At 42.3% G+C, this 21,763-nt stretch overlaps 2 protein-coding genes across 2 annotated transcripts; both read left to right on the forward strand.

The window, feature by feature from the left end:
* The first annotated feature begins 3,100 nt into the window (after window positions 1-3,100).
* Window positions 3,101-5,399, forward strand: LOC116938609 (interleukin-8-like). Its single transcript, XM_032945949.2, has 4 exons — window positions 3,101-3,493; window positions 3,724-3,850; window positions 4,104-4,190; window positions 4,771-5,399. The coding sequence occupies exons 1-4, from the start codon at window positions 3,427-3,429 to the stop codon at window positions 4,796-4,798; spliced, it is 309 nt and encodes a 102-aa protein (XP_032801840.1). The 5' UTR covers window positions 3,101-3,426; the 3' UTR covers window positions 4,799-5,399.
* Window positions 5,400-9,121: 3,722 nt separating this feature from the next.
* On the forward strand, window positions 9,122-16,913 carry LOC116938608 (alveolar macrophage chemotactic factor-like). Its single transcript, XM_032945948.2, has 4 exons — window positions 9,122-9,275; window positions 9,668-9,785; window positions 13,598-13,687; window positions 14,746-16,913. The coding sequence occupies exons 1-4, from the start codon at window positions 9,215-9,217 to the stop codon at window positions 14,771-14,773; spliced, it is 297 nt and encodes a 98-aa protein (XP_032801839.1). The 5' UTR covers window positions 9,122-9,214; the 3' UTR covers window positions 14,774-16,913.
* Window positions 16,914-21,763: the final 4,850 nt, after the last annotated feature.

Raw genomic sequence — 21,763 nt, forward strand, 5'->3', positions numbered from 1 at the left:
TTATTTTGATATTTTTATTCAGGCTTTGATAGGATATGGACATGAATCTATGAATCTAAAATTCGATCAAAAATTTGCCTCAACAAGGAATAACCTTGGTTTATCCTTAGCTTACGTGCTCATTGGTTTCAGATGCGGCCTGCATGTAGGGAATACAACTTCAGTCAATTAACAATTAAAATAAAATAACTGTCCTGTGTTACTATAACCCACTACTGGATAAAGGCCTCTTCATGCCACATTGGTCATGGGGATTATTTAACTTCACCACGCTAGTCAGTGCCGGTAAGTATAGGAGGGATCCAGGATTGAGTCAGATATCACCACTGATGTTAGCCATGGCTACGAACTGAACTCAGGAAGTCAGCATCATTGCTCTGTTTGTTAATCATTGCACAGCTGTTTGTTATTAATATTTGCCGACACATAAGTATTGCACATGTTTACTTCGTCACGTTGTTGCCGAAGCTTGGCGCATGTTATATTGCTTAAACACCAACTTATCTCGAGTTTTTTGTGCATACAAAAAATTCCAATGCGTCAATGGCATTTTGTTTTTCTTCATGCACAAATGAGAGATTAGCTGTCTTTTATGAACTTATATCTAAGTGCCACCCACATCGATCTGCTCTTCTCACTTAGTTGCATGTGGTCAAACGGATTAGGCGTTTTCAATATTTATTCAATGAGGAAATGACACCCTTTGACAGGAAACCTCAAAGTAATTGCTTGGGCAGAGGCACAATTGCGAAACGTGACTCGGTTTCTACACACATAATACTTGTTTAAATACTTTCAGCGAAATTGTAAGCTTGTAACTAGAATAAAATTATATAATTCCACCTATACTTTTCCTTCCTGGCAAGAGCAACAATGGGACTGGAAGAACTCTCGCCACCTTTGTCCGTTCTTTACCAGCTTTATTGCTGCATGTTTATAGCACATTCATATAGCATGTACAGAAACACTGCGACATTTTCCTGTACATACATAAGGAACGGCTTAGCATATTCATTCAGTTAATGGACATGCAAAATGAAGGCTGTGTGCTTTTAAAGAATACAGAAGTTTTGCAACTCAAATTCACATTAGTGGAAAACTATAACCAAATCACACAATTCACCCAATCTCGTAACATCTTGGAAGCTAAGCAGCTTTCAGCCCGGTTAGTACTTGAATCAGTGAACCACCACATCATGTGCTCTGTCAGCATGGGCAAGTATGGTTAAATAACCCCCAGAACCCATATGGCATAGGGGAGGGGTTGTCCAGACGTGGATTGACAAAAGAGCCGTACATTATGGCTAGGATAATTACCTTATGACTATGCTTAAATTCTAGTTCAGAACTCTGAATCTTAAAAAAATGTCATATCCATTTTATGGTAATTATATCACCCCATAATTGATTATCTGAATCATTCTGGAAGTCCTTATTCATGTTGGTCGAGTAGCACGGCTGTGTGAACGTGAGGAATGACGCACAAGTAAGGTGTGGCACACGTGTGACATGGGAACTGACTGTGTGCATGAATAGACATGTGAACCTTGAGATGGGTAGGTGATGATAAGACATTTAATAACAGGGAGATGTGGCAACATCTTGATAAGCTTAAGACCACATGCCGATGTCATTAAGTAAAAAAATTCAGGGAAATAAATGTTAATGATTTATTTTTCCGTTTAACTAGCATTTTTAAATTAGCCAATACTTTACGATGGATCAATACACCACGGTGTGGGAAGTCAAACAATCATCGTATGGAGAGACTGACCTCTGCCAAAGGAATGTGGAATTTCCACCATTGACCCAGGACAACAAGCAAATAATCAATGCATATTCGGTTATAGAGCTTATTTACTGAATTCATACTTTAAGCACAAGCACATTACTTACTGTGGTATCGTCTCGAATTATATAATTACACACCATTACAGATTGATTGTGGTTGCACAAGATATCTTCTTCCACAGACGATGCCACCCATTGTTGCGTGAGTGACTCAACTCCCTGGTTGAATATCGTGCTCCACTGCACTGACACCCATCGCTGTTTGGATCACTACCACACAATGCATCTGTGCTCGGTTGTTTCAGGACTGCACTGAAACCCATCGCCGTTTGGATCACTGCCACACAATACATCTGTTCTCGGTTGTTTCAGGACTGGGGATTTCCGAACTTTCTAAAATCCCGAAATGGAGTTGCTTTCCGAGGAATGGATCTTAAAAAAAAGTGTAAGATTTAAGACGCTAAATCGTGAAGGGGAAAAAAGCTAAGTGTACTGTTAATCGTAAAAGTGTGAGTGTAATAGTTACACATGTTCACCGCGTAAGTTATGCAGACGATGTTGCATTATGTTGTAGTAAAAAATACAGGCAGGAAAATAGCAGTGTAAGAAGCTGCAGGAAATAATAAGGCGATGCATAAACTCATAAAATATAGCTCTCTCAGCTCCAGATCCTTCGTACTGGCTGGACCATATCTAAACCACCATATCACTATAACGCAACAGCAGATAATTTTCACAAAGTCTCATGATGCCTGCAAAGTAAACATTGGCACAAACTTGGATCACATGAGAAAGGCGTCACTTCCACTTACATCTCCTCCAACCCGTGTCCCTTTCCTTCTCCCATTTTCCCTGTTGCATTATTATAAAGTGAATCGTCAACATCAGGAGGTGTGATCTATCCACTGCTGGATGAATTCCTCCCCAAGCCATGGCAAACCATTATGGTCCTGCAAGGCAACAATCAGTGCAGAGATAATCTCAGCGACCCATCTCTGCGGCGATTAGGCTCTTGGGTGCATTCCACTTTTTGTGAATACGGCGACAATTGCTTATTTTGCTACATCCTTTCAAGTTGTTGTTTGTTGTTCGTGACTTCACAATTTTTTAGTATAATAATTTTTTGTTAAAAGATATACCATATTTTTTTTTACCAATTTTTTTTTTTTACAAAACAAATATGGTATCAATATTCCGTGCAGAATTTCTAGCATGTTCTTATCGGTTTCTTCTAAGATGTGTGCTCTGTTACAATTTTACACCCCATGTGAGTTATCCATTTCTTTGAGTAAAAAACAAGAGCAAAATAATCACATACGGTTTTTTTTAACGTATCTCCATTTCTTGGTAAAGTTATCGGTTCAGAAATTGCGTAATAGACAGAGGGAGGATGTGGCTTTTCAATTCCAGGATCCGTGTTTTTCGCCTGACCGCATCCGACTCTTCGTTCGGCAGCGGAATTTCCCACCATTACAGGGTCTAACTTCCGACAAGTGGAAGGAGCGACGGGACGGCGTGAGGCCGGACGGGTATAAATATGGGCGTCAAGGTAAGCAGCTCAATCAGAAGCCAGAAGGCGAGCAGAGATCACGAGCTCTTTCCTGCGACTAATTGCCACAGAAGTAAAGACACGAGATGACGATGAACGCCAAGCTGCTTTTCGTGCTTCTCGCCCTGGCGCTCTGCGTCGGACACTCGCAGGGTGAGTTATTTTACAACGTTCGCGTTTAAGTTCCCCGACTGGTTAAAGTAGGCTTGACTTTTAAAAGTTTTTTTTTTAATTCATGTCTGTTGACAAATATATATGTAGGACAACAGTTTCTTGAGAGATACGAAGCAAAAACTTTACCAATAAAATGTATGTTGTGATTCATCGGCTCTGTGGCTCGGCTTGTGTTAATGTTTGACCCTGTGTATCATTTATTGTTGCAGCGATGTCCGTATTCGGGGGAGGACGGTGTCAGTGCGTACACGTGATATCCAAGTTCATCCATCCCAAGCATTTCCAGACAATGGAGGTCATTCCACAGAGCTCCAACTGCAAGAATGTGGAAATCATGTAAGAGAAACCCTCTGTTTCACCTGTGTTTAAACTAATTCTATTGTACATACATATTGATAAAGCATACTGATGGTGAGTGAGTGAAACAAAACATGTCGGGATATGTAGCAATAATGAGAATTTATTAAATCATCATGAACATAATTTATTGTTACATTATATTACGCGTTCCAAAGCAACGTACAGGTCTATGCGTAACATTCAATACTGTGAGAGTGCATCTCATGATGTGTCCTATTCTGTCTTGCAGCGTGACGATGAAATCCACCAAAAACCAGATCTGCCTGAACCCTGATGCCCCCTGGGTGAGGAAGGTGATCAGCCACATTTTGGACGGGTGAGTCACAACACCTGTGGTCACTGATAAACTCCCAAGGGCCTGCTCTGGCCTTCTTCCAGTCACCCACAATATGAGTTTCACTATCTACCACCGTATTGTGAAACAAGCAACGCCCATGACTGACACGGTGGTGGGAGGTCTTCACCCAGCAGAAGATCTACAAAGGGTTGCAAATTATGAGTATTGTATCTATCGCTGTAAACTGGATCACGTGTATTGTAAACATCTCTTCGTATGTGTTTACAATATTCAAGGGTTGAGTCTAAGAAAGTGTACCATTGATACACATTTAATAGCAATGTCTTTAAAAAAACACATAGGTTGCATTTTCAATACTGTTTTAATATTTCTCAACAGCTACTGTGCTTTAAATTTTGATTTAACGCTTTCGTGACTGCAGTAATTCATATTCTTAGCTCTTTCGGTAAAGTCACGTTGAAGGGAAACAATAAAATATACATGAAACAATAAAAATTCTCACGACGTTTCGACCATAACACAGCTACTGTGCTTGCTATGTTTTACTTGCCGTGTCCGGGCGCTGAGTGACGTGCGTTGCTCTGCTGTGTTTTTCCAGGGCTCAGACACCCAAACCCACGCCGTGACCAGCACTGACAACTCCAACGCCAAGAGAAACTGCCAATGCCAAGCCACCACGCGCCCGATGCAGAGCTGAAGGCTCCCATCCTTGTTCTTTGTGAAGATCCCAGTCACAGTTGGAGCCAGTTTATACTCCAGATGTGTAAAGACAATGTAACAGTGGCGTAAAAATGAGCATGTGAACTCTTGTCACTATTCGTTAAGTTATTAACAAAGGTTCAAAATGTGTATATGTAAAAATTATACATTTTTCATATTTCTAGGTTGCTTGAAACCTGTGTCAGCACTTTACCCATTTGTATTTAATATTTGTAACAGAGATCGCAGCCGAAATATCTAAACAAAGATTAAAGTATTATGATTGTTGAAATTAATTGACGGGGTGATCCGAAATGTTTATTTATATATTTATTATTATAAACACTCATGTGTTCAGAAATTCATTTTTTCATGCTTTCAACGTTTAAAAAAAAGTATTGGTACTCTTATTACATTTTATATATTTTTTTAAATTGTTTATCTGCAGGGACAAACATGCATCAAAGTGAATGTCGCTTCAACTATGTTAAGTTATTTTGTATTTAATAAAACATTTTCCAAAACATCTATACTGTATATTGTATATATTTCATGACTTTTTGGATGACTGCTATCAATGACACAAACTTTATATTTTTTTTCAACGAGTGCTCATAAACGTACAGTTTAGTTGGACCCGCTGTGGTTCTGCTAATGTGGTGAATGGGTTAATCTTTCAACCAGCCCCTAGAATTTGCTGCTTATTGACCACAGTAAATAATGTGAAATGTAAACTGGAGAATTTATTCACAAAACGTGAAGTGAAACTGACATTTGAATCATTTGGCGGGACCCCGGGGTCCAGCAAAAATCAGGTGAATAATTATAATTTTTCATTCTGCCCACTCGTGATCGCCAAGAAGTACTTTTCGGTCCCCGCCGATTGCCTCGACTACTACCCAGCCATCCCGCCCAATCTCGTCGCCGAGTTGGACGACGACAGCAACGCGCCGCCCGCCCAGACTCGCCGTGCCAACAAGCGCCAGCAGCAGGCGGCGATCGACACGACGGGCGCCACCCCACCGGCCAAACGCAAGCCCCGGGGGGCGTCCGCCGCAGTCGCGCGCGGCGACGACGCCCTCCGGTCAGCCGTCGATCCTCAGTTTCTTTGCCAAGGCGAGCCCGCCCCCCAGGCAGTAAATTTAACGTGTTTATGTAATTTTTCAACTTTTTACGAAACTTAGTGCCCCGAGTAGCTCTCGACGAGGCCAATCGATTGACCGCTAGTTTTGTTGTCGGTAAGACAGCAAGACTCGTGTCGGTACGCGGTTTTTCCCACCCCGGGGCAGTGATGGGACCCCGGGGTCCCGCTAATTGCTTCATTTTAACAATTACTACTTACACTGCTTATATACAACTGGAGAGTTTTACTTGCATACGATTCACTGGTGAGATGTAATTTAATAGTAATAATCCGAATTTATAAAGCATCGTAATACAAAAGCATCTCAAGACACCGTACTAAACATAAACATTACACAAACAAAATACGCACTAAATGCAAGTCACGAAAGAAAGCATTAAAACATTACAAGCTGGACAGATTGAGGGGTGCCGTGACATCCACACACAAGGCCTCTCAAAACACCGCAACCGCCACGCTAACGATGTTAGCGTGTCTGCTTGACACATGAATCCAAACCTCTCTATTTCAAAATGATTTAGTGGTTGGCCCAAAAAGAGACTCGCACGCTTCGTGTGTTCCCATTTATATTCCACCGTACGAATGTTGGAATGCACTAAACGTTATCTGCCACTGTCTCTGCACTGATGGCAGAAGCTGAAGTGGGATTGTGGCCTCCTCGGTCACAGCCACAGCTCAGATGCCTCGAAATGTTTGTAGCAGCACACAACCAAGTACTGTATTAATTTAAGACATGTTTTGGCCTTGTTCGCTTCACAAGAAGTGAAAGGAATTTCCCAGAATTTATGTGAGAGCTTTCACCCAAGTAACTATCCCACCCGGAATGTGCTTTCACTTATGTTTTCCCGAAATTAAAACGGTGCACCCAATGCCAGTGTTTTACTGGATCAGGGGGCGGGGGTCACAGGGAAATTGGAGCTGCTCAATTTTCAGGCCTAACATATCACGGCTGAAATACCTAAACAATTATAGCACAACATCAGGTGTTAATAGGCATGCTATAACTCACTATGGCCGTGCCACGAGTACTTTGTATTCATCGACGTGCGATTATTATTTCAGGAATACAAGATGGACATTAACACCATGCAGACAATTGATACTTGTTTAATGCTTTCATGTTGCAACCTTTGAAGTTGTAAAGTTGCATTACCGTTAGCTTTTCTGCAATTATGTGCAAGATGTGTGCACACATCACCCACGCTTAATAATTGCATTAAATCAATATCTATATCAATAGAGGCACCTCAGCAGTAGAGCGAGTGGCACGGATTTTGAAGGTTGCAAATGCAAATCCTGTTTAAGAATCGACTGAGCCCATTATCACTCCAGGGTCGATAAAGTTAAATACCACTTCGTGGGGAAGTCAACAGTACCGGGCGATGGTGGCGCACGTCTGTAATCCAGCACCGTGGAGGCATCGAGGGTTGGTGGTTCGCACAAATCTTGTGAAACTCCTCTCCTGTGGGCATTGGAGTGCCATATACCCTGGCCTATCAAAACAGTACAGCAAGTGGACTAATTTCAATTTCTTTCCATCTGTACGGAAATTGAGTGTTGTCCCCTCGTGCGTGTGGGTTTTCTCCGAGTGCTCTAGTTTTCTCCCAATTATATAAACACTCGTCATTAATTGGCTGGGAAAAAATCGTACGATAAAAACCCAACACAACACCCTCCCGAGAAAGGGTGTTCTGACTGAGTGTGGCTCTCCTGAATAAATAAGCAAATTATTATATGGATAGACTTACCCCTGCCTATTGAAATGTGGAATATCCACCACTGGCTTAGGGCTACAAAGAGGAGATGAGCAGAAATCCACTGACTTTTGATTTTTGAACGTAATATATTTATTTTTCATCACCAACTATCTTTGACCAGCATGGTGAAGTATGGTCAAACAATCACGATGACTGGTACAGCAAGCACAGGCTTTCACTCTGCAGTGGAATGACAAATTTTAAGACAATGATTGTATGATTTGTTTAATTGTGCTTAGGTATTAAATTCCTCATGTGAATATATAACAAGCTAGCCACCAGGCAGACGTGGCATGTAAAAAGTAAAAAAAAAACCTCTCTGTATGCGCCTCATATATAAAACATAGCGTCAATGCGTTTAAGGTAGATTATTTAAAACATCTTATTTGACCTAGAGTTTCTAGTGAAGCACCTAAAGTAAAAATAAAATACCAGCAGCAATGGAAATCCCCCACATCACTGGAACTTTTCGGTTATTATTTCAAGCCTATTGTTCTAAGCTCCTCCAGTATCTTATAATTAATTACTTCTTTCCATATGGAGCAACTCCAAGATGTGCGCTGGAGAGCAGCCACGGCAAAACATATTGCCCTGGGAAATTCCGGTGATTGGGAAAAATCCAAAAATGTGATCGTGGGACTTTCGGAATGAACGGATGCAACATCACTGTTCATACACATTTATAAATGTGTGAATGATTTAAACTGCTAGCACCAAATAACAATAATGAAATATTTTATAACGGATATGGCTGTCTAATCAATAACCAAATGTCAGTCTTGATCATCATGAACAATGATCGATTCACTACTGGATGAAGGCCTTCCAAAGTCATCGGGATCTCACAGTCCTACGATGAAACAATCCAGCTAGCACTTGCACACGAGCTGATTTAAGCACTTTACCTCGGGCATTCTGACTTGGCTTTCACTCCATTGCTATTCTTGACAACCAGTAATAATCATCCCTTCCAATGACATGCAATACCAAATCCTATGTTTTTATGGACAAATGTTGAACCGCCTAATTTATTTTGGCAATTTTGTTGTATTCTTCTCAAATATTTATACTTTTGTTTGTCTCTGCTCACTGATTTCACCAACTCGCACGGCGCGGTGAAAGTATGTGTATATAAACCCCGATGTACTTTGCTCACTTTCGTTCAAGAATTGTTTGGGGAAATTTACTGCGTCGCTCCAAGTTCAGTGGATCTGGTGCCATATTTCGTCTGCTGCCGGTGGAATTCCCGTCGTTGGAGAGGGGGCTTTGGGAGACGAGGCCCAGAGAGACGGGGGGCTGGGGTAAGTGTGCAAGAGGCCGAGGGAGGGTTTGCGTCACCATGCAGAACAACATAAAAGCCACGCTCTGAGTGCCCCTTAGCCAGACACAGCAAGACGCAGAAAGATAATTCACTCCAAGACTCAACTGAGATCCAAACGAAAATGAAGCTTGCAGTGTCTTCACTTCTCGTGTGCCTGATGCTGTGCATGAAATACTCTCAAGGTAAATTATTAGTGTATGCTCATGAATTCAGAGTTGTTCTTTTTTTTAAGATTGTATGTATAAAGGGATGTTCTTGTAGTATGTACCTGCACAATGTATTGACTTATTTAGGCGAGGCTGTCTGTTTCTGCATATATACTGTCGTCGACCATTGCTCTTAAAAACATGAAAATAAATGTGATAATATCTATAGTGCTGTATTAATCAGCAATAGATTGAATGCGACTTAACATTAAAAGCTTAATTGGGATCAAAACACTATAAATGTGTCAAGTATAATGACCTCAATGTGAATTGAAGTCGTGTTTTTTTTTTGTCCAAAGCTACAAACGATACATTCGTGAAATTAAACGTGTAACCAGACTTTCCCTCGTCACGTGTGGGTGTTTTAGCTGCGCCAAACCCACGATGCCTGTGCATTACATCATCATCGAACTTCATCCCCGTGAAGATGCTGAGAAACATCGAAGTGATTCCCAAGAGTTCGCGCTGCAACAAAGTGGAAGTCATGTGAGTTGAGAGCAGCTCTTCGTCATCGTCATTATCGTCCATGGTCAATCCACTGCTAGATGAAGGCTTCGGCGAACAGAATCGTGCAGTGTAATAGTCGACCTTCAAAGCTGGTGACCCAAGCCACTCGTGCAAACGAGACTATATTGCTCTCGTGAGGTCTCACCTGGTTAAACAAAATAAACTGAAGACCCGCACATACGCTGATTCCACCACTCCCCACCCATCTCCCCAGCTGGAATGTCCAGACGAAGTCTCACCGCGCGCCATTAGTTGAGTTCAGCTTAAAAGCCCTCGGCAGCTTAATGGTCTGACCATCAAGCCTGGCTTGGGGGAGTTTTCATAAGAGGGTCACATTCCGACCTTCTGTCACGGGTCACCCCTGGATTTGGGAAGGCAATAGTAGTGTGTTTATCCACATATTGCAGGCTCATAATTCAGTGCTGGATAAACAGAGCACCCAGCTCATTGCCTCTCCCAGCACCCTCGCCTCGTTTGCTTAACACAGTCACTGTTATGTTTCATGGTGTGTGTGTTGCACTGTTGTGTTTCATGGTGTGTGTTGCACTGTTGTTTCATGGTGTGTTGCACTGTTATGTGTCATGGTGTGTGTGTTGCACTATTATGTGTCATGGTGTGTGTGTTGCACTGATATGTTTCATGGTGTGTGTGTTGCACTGTTATGTGTCATGGTGTGTGTGTTGCACTGTTATGTGTCATGGTGTGTGTGTTGCACTGTTATGTGTCATGGTGTGTGTGTTGCACTGTTATGTGTCATGGTGTGTGTGTTGCACTGTTATGTGTCATGGTGTGTGTGTTGCACTGTTATGTGTCATGGTGTGTGTGTTGCACTGTTATGTGTCATGGTGTGTGTGTTGCACTGTTGTGTGTCATGGTGTGTGTGTTGCACTGTTATGTGTCATGGTTTGTGTGTTGCACTGTTATGTGTCATGGTGTGTCTGTTGCACTGTTATGTGTCATGGTGTGTGTTGTACTGTTATGTGTCATGGTTTGTGTGTTGCACTGTTGTTTCATAGTTTGTGTGTTGCACTGTTATGTTTCATGGTGTGTGTGTTGCACTGTTGTGTGTCATGGTGTGTGTGTTGCACTGATATGTGTCATGGTGTGTGTGTTGCACTGTTGTGTTTCATGGTGTGTGTGTGTTGCACTGTTGTGTGTCATGGTGTGTGTGTTGCACTGTTGTGTTTCATGGTGTGTGTGTTTCACTGTTGTGTGTCATGGTGTGTGTGTTGCACTGTTGTGTTTCATGGTGTGTGTGTTGCACTGTTATGTGTCATGGTGTGTGTGTTGCACTGATATGTGTCATGGTGTGTGTGTTGCACTGTTGTGTTTCATGGTGTGTGTGTTGCACTGTTGTGTGTCATGGTGTGTGTGTTGCACTGTTGTGTGTCATGGTGTGTGTGTTGCACTGTTGTGTGTCATGGTGTGTGTGTTGCACTGTTATGTTTCATGGTTTGTGTGTTGCACTATTATGTGTCATGGTGTGTGTGTTGCACTGTTATGTGTCATGGTGTGTGTGTTGCACTGTTATGTGTCATGGTTTGTGTGTTGCACTGTTATGTGTCATGGTGTGTGTGTGTTGCACTGTTATGTGTCATGGTGTGTGTGTTGCACTGTTATGTGTCATGGTGTGTGTGTTGCACTGTTATGTGTCATGGTGTGTGTGTTGCACTGTTATGTGTCATGGTTTGTGTGTTGCACTGTTATGTGTCATGGTGTGTGTGTTGCACTATTATGTGTCATGGTGTGTGTGTTGCACTGTTGTGTTTCATGGTGTGTGTGTTGCACTGTTGTGTGTCATGGTTTGTGTGTTGCACTGTTATGTGTCATGGTGTGTGTGTTGCACTGTTATGTGTCATGGTGTGTGTGTTGCACTGTTGTGTTTCATGGTGTGTGTGTTGCACTGTTATGTGTCATGGTGTGTGTGTTGCACTGTTATGTGTCATGGTGTGTGTGTTGCACTGTTGTGTGTCATGGTTTGTGTGTTGCACTGTTATGTGTCATGGTGTGTGTGTTGCACTGTTATGTGTCATGGTGTGTGTGTTGCACTGTTATGTGTCATGGTGTGTGTGTTGCACTGTTGTGTGTCATGGTGTGTGTGTTGCACTGTTGTTTCATAGTTTGTGTGTTGCACTGTTATGTGTCATGGTGTGTGTGTTGCACTGTTGTTTCATAGTTTGTGTGTTGCACTGTTATGTGTCATGGTGTGTGTGTTGCACTGTTGTTTCATGGTGTGTGTTGCACTGTTATGTGTCATGGTGTGTGTGTTGCACTATTATGTGTCATGGTGTGTGTGTTGCACTGTTGTGTGTCATGGTGTGTGTGTTGCACTGATATGTGTCATGGTGTGTGTGTTGCACTGTTGTGTGTCATGGTGTGTGTGTTGCACTGATATGTGTCATGGTGTGTGTGTTGCACTGTTGTGTTTCATGGTGTGTGTGTGTTGCACTGTTGTGTGTCATGGTGTGTGTGTTGCACTGTTGTGTTTCATGGTGTGTGTGTTGCACTGTTGTGTGTCATGGTGTGTGTGTTGCACTGATATGTGTCATGGTGTGTGTGTTGCACTGTTGTGTGTCATGGTGTGTGTGTTGCACTGATATGTGTCATGGTGTGTGTGTTGCACTGTTGTGTTTCATGGTGTGTGTGTTGCACTGTTGTGTGTCATGGTGTGTGTGTGTTGCACTGTTATGTTTCATGGTTTGTGTGTTGCACTATTATGTGTCATGGTGTGTGTGTTGCACTGTTATGTGTCATGGTGTGTGTGTTGCACTGTTATGTGTCATGGTGTGTGTGTTGCACTGTTATGTGTCATGGTGTGTGTGTGTTGCACTGTTATGTGTCATGGTGTGTGTGTTGCACTGTTATGTGTCATGGTTTGTGTGTTGCACTGTTATGTGTCATGGTGTGTGTGTTGCACTATTATGTGTCATGGTGTGTGTGTTGCACTGTTGTGTTTCATGGTGTGTGTGTTGCACTGTTGTGTGTCATGGTTTGTGTGTTGCACTGTTATGTGTCATGGTGTGTGTGTTGCACTGTTATGTTTCATGGTGTGTGTGTTGCACTGTTGTGTTTCATGGTGTGTGTGTTGCACTGTTATGTGTCATGGTGTGTGTGTTGCACTGTTATGTGTCATGGTGTGTGTGTTGCACTGTTATGTGTCATGGTTTGTGTGTTGCACTGTTATGTTTCATGGTGTGTGTGTTGCACTGTTATGTGTCATGGTGTGTGTGTTGCACTGTTATGTGTCATGGTGTGTGTGTTGCACTGTTGTTTCATGGTGTGTGTTGCACTGTTATGTGTCATGGTGTGTGTGTTGCACTATTATGTGTCATGGTGTGTGTGTTGCACTGTTGTGTGTCATGGTTTGTGTGTTGCACTGTTGTGTTTCATGGTGTGTGTGTTGCACTATTATGTTTCATGGTGTGTGTGTGTTGCACTGTTATGTGTCATGGTGTGTGTGTTGCACTGTTTGCACCGATGGAGCTTCCTTCATGGCACTTTTTTATTAAAGGGAGAAAGAAAGTATCTAAGTATAAGTGTTGTAAAAGCTGAATCTGTTTGTTTTAGAAAGTATTTGAAAGCAGATCATTATCTCTCATGGATACAACAATTAAGAGCAGGCTTGCATTTTAATTGTGAATGATATTCGTAAAAAAAATACAAATTAGTTTTTCTGTCAGTATTGTATAATTAGGTCAAATGTGTGATGTCTCTTAAATAGATAACACACATTGTACAGTAATGAAAGGCTACAATGTGCTCATAAAATGCCTGATGCTTTTTGTTGACAGTGCGACCCTCAAAACAAATATAGATCAAAAGATCTGTCTGAGTCCAGCTGCCCCATGGGTGAAGGCTCTCGTCAGCAAATTACTCAACAGGTGAAGCCACACGACATCACCTTGCCCTAACAACATTGCAATAGACACTCTTCAACAGAAAATACCAACAAAGAAGTATGTCCTGAATATTACGTAATATGTCCCAGCCCTGGATTCTGGGCCTCCCCATGCCATGCGGGTTTTGGGGGTTACTTGACCACACTTCGCCACGCTGGTCTGTGCGGGTTGCTGAAGACGAGGAGCAATAGACGTGAGAGCATAGAAGTATACAGTAATACTTTACAACAATGGATTTAGCTACACTGCCCTCTGCTGCCCACCACATAGCCCCAGTCTATGTCAAGCTCTTGTGTTTGGTGGTTACCCATTACTCATCCAAGCACACTCTAGGCTCAACCTTGCTTGGTTTCCGAGATTTGGTGCATTCTGGGTGATTTGGTCAAAGGCACGATGTAGAATGAATTTAAAAAAACGTTATTCTTTTTGAAACTTGGCAATTGGTTAAATGAAACTGAAGTAAACTGTGCTCGAAATGCAAACTAAGGTGAAAGATGTTCAGAGTGCAATGCATCATGGGACATACCTATAATACCACGCAATGTTAATCTGGATTGTCGATATCTGTGTAGAAACGTGGGTGATATATCAGGCAGATTAAGATACTGAAAGTACGGAAGTTTCTATCACGCTGGCACTTTGGATTCTTGGCTTGAAAGAATCTTAACAAGAGAAAAATATACTTTTAAAAGTGGATTGTATTTGCATTTCGAACAAGTTATGTGGAGGAAATGTCGAAATGTGGTTTAAATCGAAAAGTTTACAAGTCAGGCGTGACTGGCTGCATTACTGAAAGTTGCATCACGATTACGGGAAACGTCAGTGTCATTCATTACTCATAGTCATCATTGCAAATTAACGATTAACAGTGATTTGTTAATCCACTGGCAGAAGAAGGCCTCCCCACGCTGTTGGTCGTGGAGTTTTGTTTAACATGCTTTACCACGCTCAGCAGTGCGGCTTGGTCAAGAGAGTATTACAGTATTACAGTATGCTTACAAGTCTTTTCTGACGTTTAAAATGTTTTTTTTTCTTCCCAGGTCCCAGACGTCACCCCATCGAAAGTGAAATGATATCTTACTTGAAGCTCATCGAAGCTCTCGTGAAGAGCAGAATATATGAGGAAGCACCGCAGCCTTACTCAGTGGTTATTAGCACAAACAAACTTGAGCAGAATTGACCATACTATGAAGTACATGCTATTTACTGAAGTTATGAGTGGTAGATCAGATGTTTTATGGCAGCAAGTAAGGTGACAGTCCCTATATAAGGGGCCCTAGAACGGTGGCTTGTTATGAGCCACAGCCGGCGAAATATTTGACATTCCTTTAGCTATTTTTTTGGGAAGAGTCGTTTGAATGGCCAATGAGATGCTTAATTATGCATCCCTATATTTGGATACAAAATTTGTATTTGATTCTATCTGAACTGATTCATACCGGCAAAACATTCAGATAGATTTAAATTAGCTGCATGTAAAAAAAAGTATAACTTTGTAAAACATTTTTTATTGATTATTTCTCTGAAATATTCTTGGTTCTTTCGGTAAAGTCACATAGAAGGGAAACAATAAAATAATAAAAATATAAAGCTTTAAATCAAAATTTATTTTTTTTCAATATTTTTTTTGGGTGGGATGCTGCCCCAATCTTTTATATTGATTGTGTGCATTTCGTGATTGATGGTGTATATTTTGTGAGTGTTTTGTGTGTGTTATGATTGTATGTATGTTGAACATCTTTCGCACCATACGTAGCCAACCGTTCAATACAGACCAGCCTCCAATGCGTTGTTGCACGTTATACTGTATGTGTATATGCAATTGTAACCAGGCTTACTTTTGTACTGTGATGGAATTATTTCCAGTAACTGCCATTGCGGCGTCTCACCATGATGGTGCATGGTAACTTGTGGTTCCTGGAATATTTGCACTGAAAGTTGAATCCTCAGCTTCAAGCTCAGAGTGCAGTTTAGTCTCGGGGCGTCACTGGTGCTTACTTTATTGAGGGCGATATTGGCACGTCAAATTAATATTGGTTGCTTGATTGACTGTGAGTCGAATATTCATCGTGATTGGTATTGTTCAAAGTAAGGATGGCCACTGAACTTAAGTTCCTAACCATGAAATTTACGTGTTTGCTTTGCAGCCCTTTAAATTACTTCGTGTGCGTGAATGTCACTTTTTGTGTTCATGGAACATTTTATATTTATAAGAGTAGGCCGCACCTCCGATCAGCACGGTTGGCTACATACGGTGCGAAAGAAGTTCTAACCAACATACACAAAGAAGAATGTAATTATTTTTTTTTATTTTGGAGCATCAGTACAGTATTTTAAGTCATGATTGTAGTTGAGATGTGGGTCTCCTTTGGAGGGAGATGTCGGTCTCTAGCCCTATGACAGATGCATGGGTGCAAGTCGACCAGAATGCTGAATGTTAAATATTGTTTTCATGTCATTTACGTCCCAGTACAATACCGCTTTCAATAACATGAATTTTCTTAAGATTCTGAATGCAACTGCATCTCAAAAACACTGCACAGCAAAAGTGCGCATTTGTATTCTCTAGAGAGAGGATATCAGTCATAGGAAGAGGAAAGAGGGAATGTCTTGAAGGCCTGGACATTATTGGGGGAATGGAGTTCCAGACCATGCCGAGTGTTTTGTCAAATCATCGCTGTGCTTGCAGTCATGTATCAGCGACACCTGATGTAGGTAGGAAGCAAAAGTGGAGACATACCTCGGCACAGATCGATATTGAAGCGAACACGCAGGCTTCATACATTTGGTAGGGCGTTTTACATCTTCAACGTTGTAAATGCAATCATTCTTTGGCGAAAGACTTTGAAGACAAAGTATGCCAGATATCGTGTACGTTAAATGAAAAGTGTGCATTCATACAGTATTTAAAAGTTGACACCTGTCACACTGTAATTAATAAAAAACTGCCGTCTTTTTTTTTAAACATAGTAAACCTTTCTTTATATTGTATATGTATGTGAAAAAATGTTAAATTGTCTCACTGTATTATTTAATGTTGTATGTAACAAGACGTTTTTTTAAGCCCAACCCCCTTCTCCACCTGTCCCCGGCCAGCTGGGGTCGAGAGTTAAAATTCATTTTCCGGAGCTCCATCGGAAACAAAGCCCTGCTTTAAATTTCGATTGCTTTGTTGATTAACATTTTCTAATAAACCGTCGAAATGTGATCTGTTGACTGCGTGATGTTTCTTGGAAAGATTTCATTGTTGGAGGCAAGGATTGGTGGATCGCACAGAGAGTGGTGAAACTTCCAAACTCACTGCGGATGCGTGGTGGGCAGGAGATGGCACCACAGCAAATGGATTTTTTTATTCTTCTGTGGAGACTTGATTGTAGTTCTATTGCTTCCGTGTATAATCCAGTTTTATCCCGCGTTCTTAAGTTGTACCCAATTACTCTCATGATCAACTGAAACTGCCTACATTTCACATTAACAGCCACTGTTAATCAATCCGTATACTGAGTTGGGACCGCACCCAGCTAAGTGGTACAAGTTTAAAGCGAGTTCCAATTTTAAAAGAGGTATTGCCCAAAAATGGTGTCCCTCCACACAATGTCGGTCATAACCGATGCCGGATTAAGCTGGCTCGGGGCCTGTCGCATATGTTTATAAAGGGGCCCTAAAAAAACACAAATAAATATTAAAACACATACATTTTTTACCTGCATAGTAAAGTAATTGTATTTTAAATTTGCTATACAGCCAGACAATACGACAAATCGCTAACCTTAAACACCCGGTCGTTCATAAAGTTGAAGGCAGTATAGTACTACAGTAATTGAGCAAGTGCAGAATCACTGAACCGGAATTGAGAGCTTGAAAGCATTTAGCGCGGGGCCCTTGAAAGTGCGGGGCCCGTAGCTACTACATATGTAGCCACTTTTACTACGAGGATAATCCGGCACTGCATATACTGAGTTTGGACTGCACCCAGCTCAGTGGTACAAGATTAAAGCGAGTTCCATTTTTTAAAAGAGGTATTGCCCAAAAATGGTGTCCTTACACATAACCGTGTCGGTCACAACTCATACTTCACCACGCTGATCAGTGCGTGAAGCGGGTGTCCCAGGACAAGATTCAGCCATCACTCGCCACTGATGATCGGCCGTGGTGGGAATTCGAACTCGGCTGCGCGGATTCCTCGTTCGTACGCAGTGCACTACAACACCGCCCACCAGTGGCAAGTTCCGTGAATGTGTCCAGGGGGCGCCACAGCACCACGAGTTCGCCTCTGCCCGCCTGCCCGCTCTGTGGTGCAGCCGGGCTCTCCGCTGTGGCGACCTCGGTTATAATGGGGAACTGCATCTCAAAGGGTTTGCTCTTCACTGGCCAAACGAAATCCCGACTTAAAAGGTGCTCGCTAACAGCACAGTACTGAAGTCCGAACGGTGGCTGTTTGTCTTTGTGCACCCTGAGCAACAGGTATGGCTCACACAAGGTAACGAGCAAGCAGAGGTAACCACCGCCAGTTTTACGACGACTTGCGCTTAACCCGTGAAAGCTGTGGGTTTGCCAAACATTTATTTACAAGTACAGTATACTCTTTGGTTCTTTCGGTAAAGTCACGTAGGTAGAAATCAAATAAAACAAATTACGACGTTTCGATCGCAACACAAGCAGTCCTCATCAGGTGGAACAACCACAGCAAGAAAAAATACTGAAGTAGGCGAGAGAGCTGGAATTTGCATTCCTGCAGTCACGAAAGCTTCAAATCAAGATTATTTACACGTATGTTTAATCATCAGACAATAAAATGTGTTCATCACGTATCGCCAAGTGCCATTATTGCAGGTTTACTAATTGTGGACACAATGTAATGTCTGGTCCTTGTTGAGCCCTTGGTTTATCGGTACCACCCATGGTGACGAAGGCTAACAATGATTTTCGCGTAGCATTTTCTAAGTTACATATAACTATGATAGCAGGGTCGCGGTGGTAGCTATTTATGAGAAACATTGTCGTTAAAGAGGGTACCCGGTACTGTTGTTTGATCGCGAATATATTTCGTGGAAAAAGAAACTACACACAATGTGACATGAAACACAACGGCAAAATGAATATAAAAATGAAGTGTGTCTGTAAAACAGTGTGTATGCTAAGCTCTCTGCCCGTGGTGGATACAGGTAGCATTTGCCACCCTAAGTGGAAGCGACAAAACCCATCCATGGTGGCTCAAGGGCTCAAGGTGCCACGATTAAAGTCGGGAGCTCTCCCGTACGTTTTGGGGTTGCTGACGCGTGCTGAACTTGATGCCCCGAGTTTTGTTCCACGTGCTGGCAACTTTTTTTTAGGAGCTGAATTAATTTCCTAATGAGCACTCAGTACCTCGAAGGAGCTCTCCGATGCGTTTCTTTGGGGGTTGTATTCTGCCTGTTGTTCGGCGTGGAGCGAAACGTCGGACGTCATACCGAACAACAACACGGTAGGTACAGTGAGGGAAAAAAGTATTTGACCCCCTGCTGATTTTGTACGTTTGCCCACTGACGAAGAAATTATCAGTCTATAATTTTAATGGTAGGTTTATTTGAACAGTGAGAGACAGAATAACAACAACAAAATCCAGAAAAACGCATGTCAAAAATGTTATAAATTGATTTGCATTTTAATAAGGGAAATAAGTATTTGACCCCCTCTCAATCAGAAAGATTTCTGGCTCCCAGGTGTCTTTAATACAGGTAACGAGCTGAGATTAGGAGCACACTCTTAAAAGGAGTGCTCCTAATCTCAGCTTGTTACCTGTATAAAAGACACCTGTCCACAGAAGCAATCAATCAATCAATCAGATTTCAAACTCTCCACCATGGCCAAGACCAAAGAGCTCTCCAAGGATGTCAGGGACAAGATTGTAGACCTACACAAGGCTGGAATGGGCTACAAGACCATTGCCAAGCAGCTTGGTGAGAAGGTGACAACAGTTGGTGCGATTATTCGCATATGGAAGAAAGACAAAAGAACTGTCAATCTCCCTCGGCCTGGGGCTCCATGCAAGATCTCACTTCGTGGAGTTGCAATGATCATGAGAACGGTGAGGAATCAGCCCAGAACTACACGGGAGGATCTTTTCAATGATCTCAAGGCAGCTGGGACCATAGTCACCAAAAAAACATTTGGTAACACACTACGCCGTGAAGGACTGAAATCCTGCAGCGCCCGCAAGGTTCCCCTGCTCAAGAAAGCACATATACATGCCCGTCTGAAGTTTGCCAATGAACATCTGAATGATTCAGAGGACAACTGGGTGAAAATGTTGTGGTTAGATGAGACCAAAATGGAGCTCTTTGGCATCCACTCAACTCGCCGTGTTTGGAGGCGGAGGAATGCTGCCTATGACCCCAAGAACACCATCCCCACCATCAAACATGGAGGAGGAAACATTATGGTTTGGGGGTGTTTTTCTGCTAAGGGGACAGGACAACTTCACCACATCAAAGGGACGATGAACGGGGCCATGTACCGTCAAATCTTGGGTGAGAACCTCCTTCCCTCAGCCAGGGCATTGAAAATGGGTCGTTGTTGGGTATTCCAGCATGACAATGACCCAAATCACACGGCCAAGGCAACAAAGGAGTGGCTCAAGAAGAAGCACATTAAGGTCCTGGAGTGGCCTAGCCAGTCTCCAGACCTTACTCCCATAGAAAATCTGTGGAGGGAGCTGAAGGTTTGAGTTGCCAAACGTCAGCCTCGAAACCTTAATGACTTGGAGAAGATCTGCACAGAGGAGTGGGACAAAATCCCTCCTGAGATGTGTGCAAACCTGGTGGCCAACTACAAGAAACGTCTGACCTCTGTGATTGCCAACACGGGTTTTGCCACCAAGTACTAAGTCATGTTTTGCAGAGGGGTCAAATACTTATTTCCCTCATTAAAATGCAAATCAATTTATAACATTTTTGACATGCGTTTATCTGGATTTTGTTGTTGTTATTCTGATCATTTCTTTGTCAGTGGGCAAACGTACAAAATCAGCAGGGGATCAAATACTTTTTTCCCTCACTGTACATCCTGAGATCACCATTTCGGAGAGCCCTCCCATGGACAGTGTGTTTAATCAAGTTACGTCCACAATAGCCAGTTGTTATGGTTGTATTTTTTTTGTAAGAGAGCAAAGAAATATTATTTCGGAATCCAAGGATTTGCACAACTGCTTGGATATGTCACATTACCTTCCGCCTCCAGAGCCGCACGGATTTATTTTCGGTATTAAATGTGAATTCACCAACTTGCATGGACCAGTGTGGAGAAGTGTGATCAGACAAACTCCCATGGCTGACACGGCGTAGTGAGGCCTTCATCCAACAGTATATTCAACATTACCATTTACTTGATAACAGTGTGTTGCCATGGACTTGTTGCTGGGTTGAATAAGAGCCCTGGGGAATCGCTATTAACTTGGACTTCACCGGATGGCGCATTCACTCGTACGAGCGGCAGGCAATGATGGATATGCTGTCTGAGGAGTCCAAATACGTGTGAAACCAGTATACAGCTGCCTTGTCTTTGTACTATCTGAATTTTAAAAATGTTGCAATCTCAGCTATTTTGAGTTTTGTGGCCACCACAAAAGCTGCATGCAGAAATGTGGTTGCCAATTCAAGAATGGTCTTGTCATCTTAACATGCAAAGCATTCCGTAAGTCTTGTTATGTATTGTTGCTGAAGATACAATGTTTGAGTACATATAATCGGATATTATTTTGGAATCGTGGGATTTACACTTTGTCGTATTCACCACACTTTCTGGTTGATAAAGTCTACGTGGATTTCTTTTGGGACTTGGGCATTTTTGCCAAGGCCATTCCCGGTGTGAAAGCCATTAATGAGTGGCATCTAGAGACGAGGTCCTGGGCTTGTGTTTAATGGGACCCCTGGGGAGTTGAGCTATAAACGTGGGCTCCACCGGATGGCTCATTCACTCACTTGAGACCTTGCAATTTGATCGCCTAATGAATGGGAATATGTTTGACAAGGGCACGCTGAGCACTTTTGTGGCTTCGAACCAAACTCCGTGATTCTTTCA

The sequence above is a fragment of the Petromyzon marinus genome, chromosome 4, assembly GCF_048934315.1.
Source record: "Petromyzon marinus isolate PM22_M1 ecotype Great Lakes invasive population chromosome 4, UKy_Petmar_22M1.pri1.0, whole genome shotgun sequence".
Taxonomy (NCBI): domain Eukaryota; kingdom Metazoa; phylum Chordata; class Hyperoartia; order Petromyzontiformes; family Petromyzontidae; genus Petromyzon; species Petromyzon marinus.

Bases quoted from the DNA above. Each gene is read 5' to 3' on its own strand.
- LOC116938609 (XM_032945949.2), top strand. From the start codon at position 3,427: ATGACGATGAACGCCAAGCTGCTTTTCGTGCTTCTCGCCCTGGCGCTC. The intron at 3,494-3,723 runs GTGAGTTATTTT...TTATTGTTGCAG, and splicing joins CTGCGTCGGACACTCGCAGG to CGATGTCCGTATTCGGGGGA. The intron at 3,851-4,103 runs GTAAGAGAAACC...TCTGTCTTGCAG, and splicing joins TGCAAGAATGTGGAAATCAT to CGTGACGATGAAATCCACCA.
- LOC116938608 (XM_032945948.2), top strand. From the start codon at position 9,215: ATGAAGCTTGCAGTGTCTTCACTTCTCGTGTGCCTGATGCTGTGCATG. The intron at 9,786-13,597 runs GTGAGTTGAGAG...TTTTGTTGACAG, and splicing joins TGCAACAAAGTGGAAGTCAT to TGCGACCCTCAAAACAAATA. The intron at 13,688-14,745 runs GTGAAGCCACAC...TTTTCTTCCCAG, and splicing joins GTCAGCAAATTACTCAACAG to GTCCCAGACGTCACCCCATC.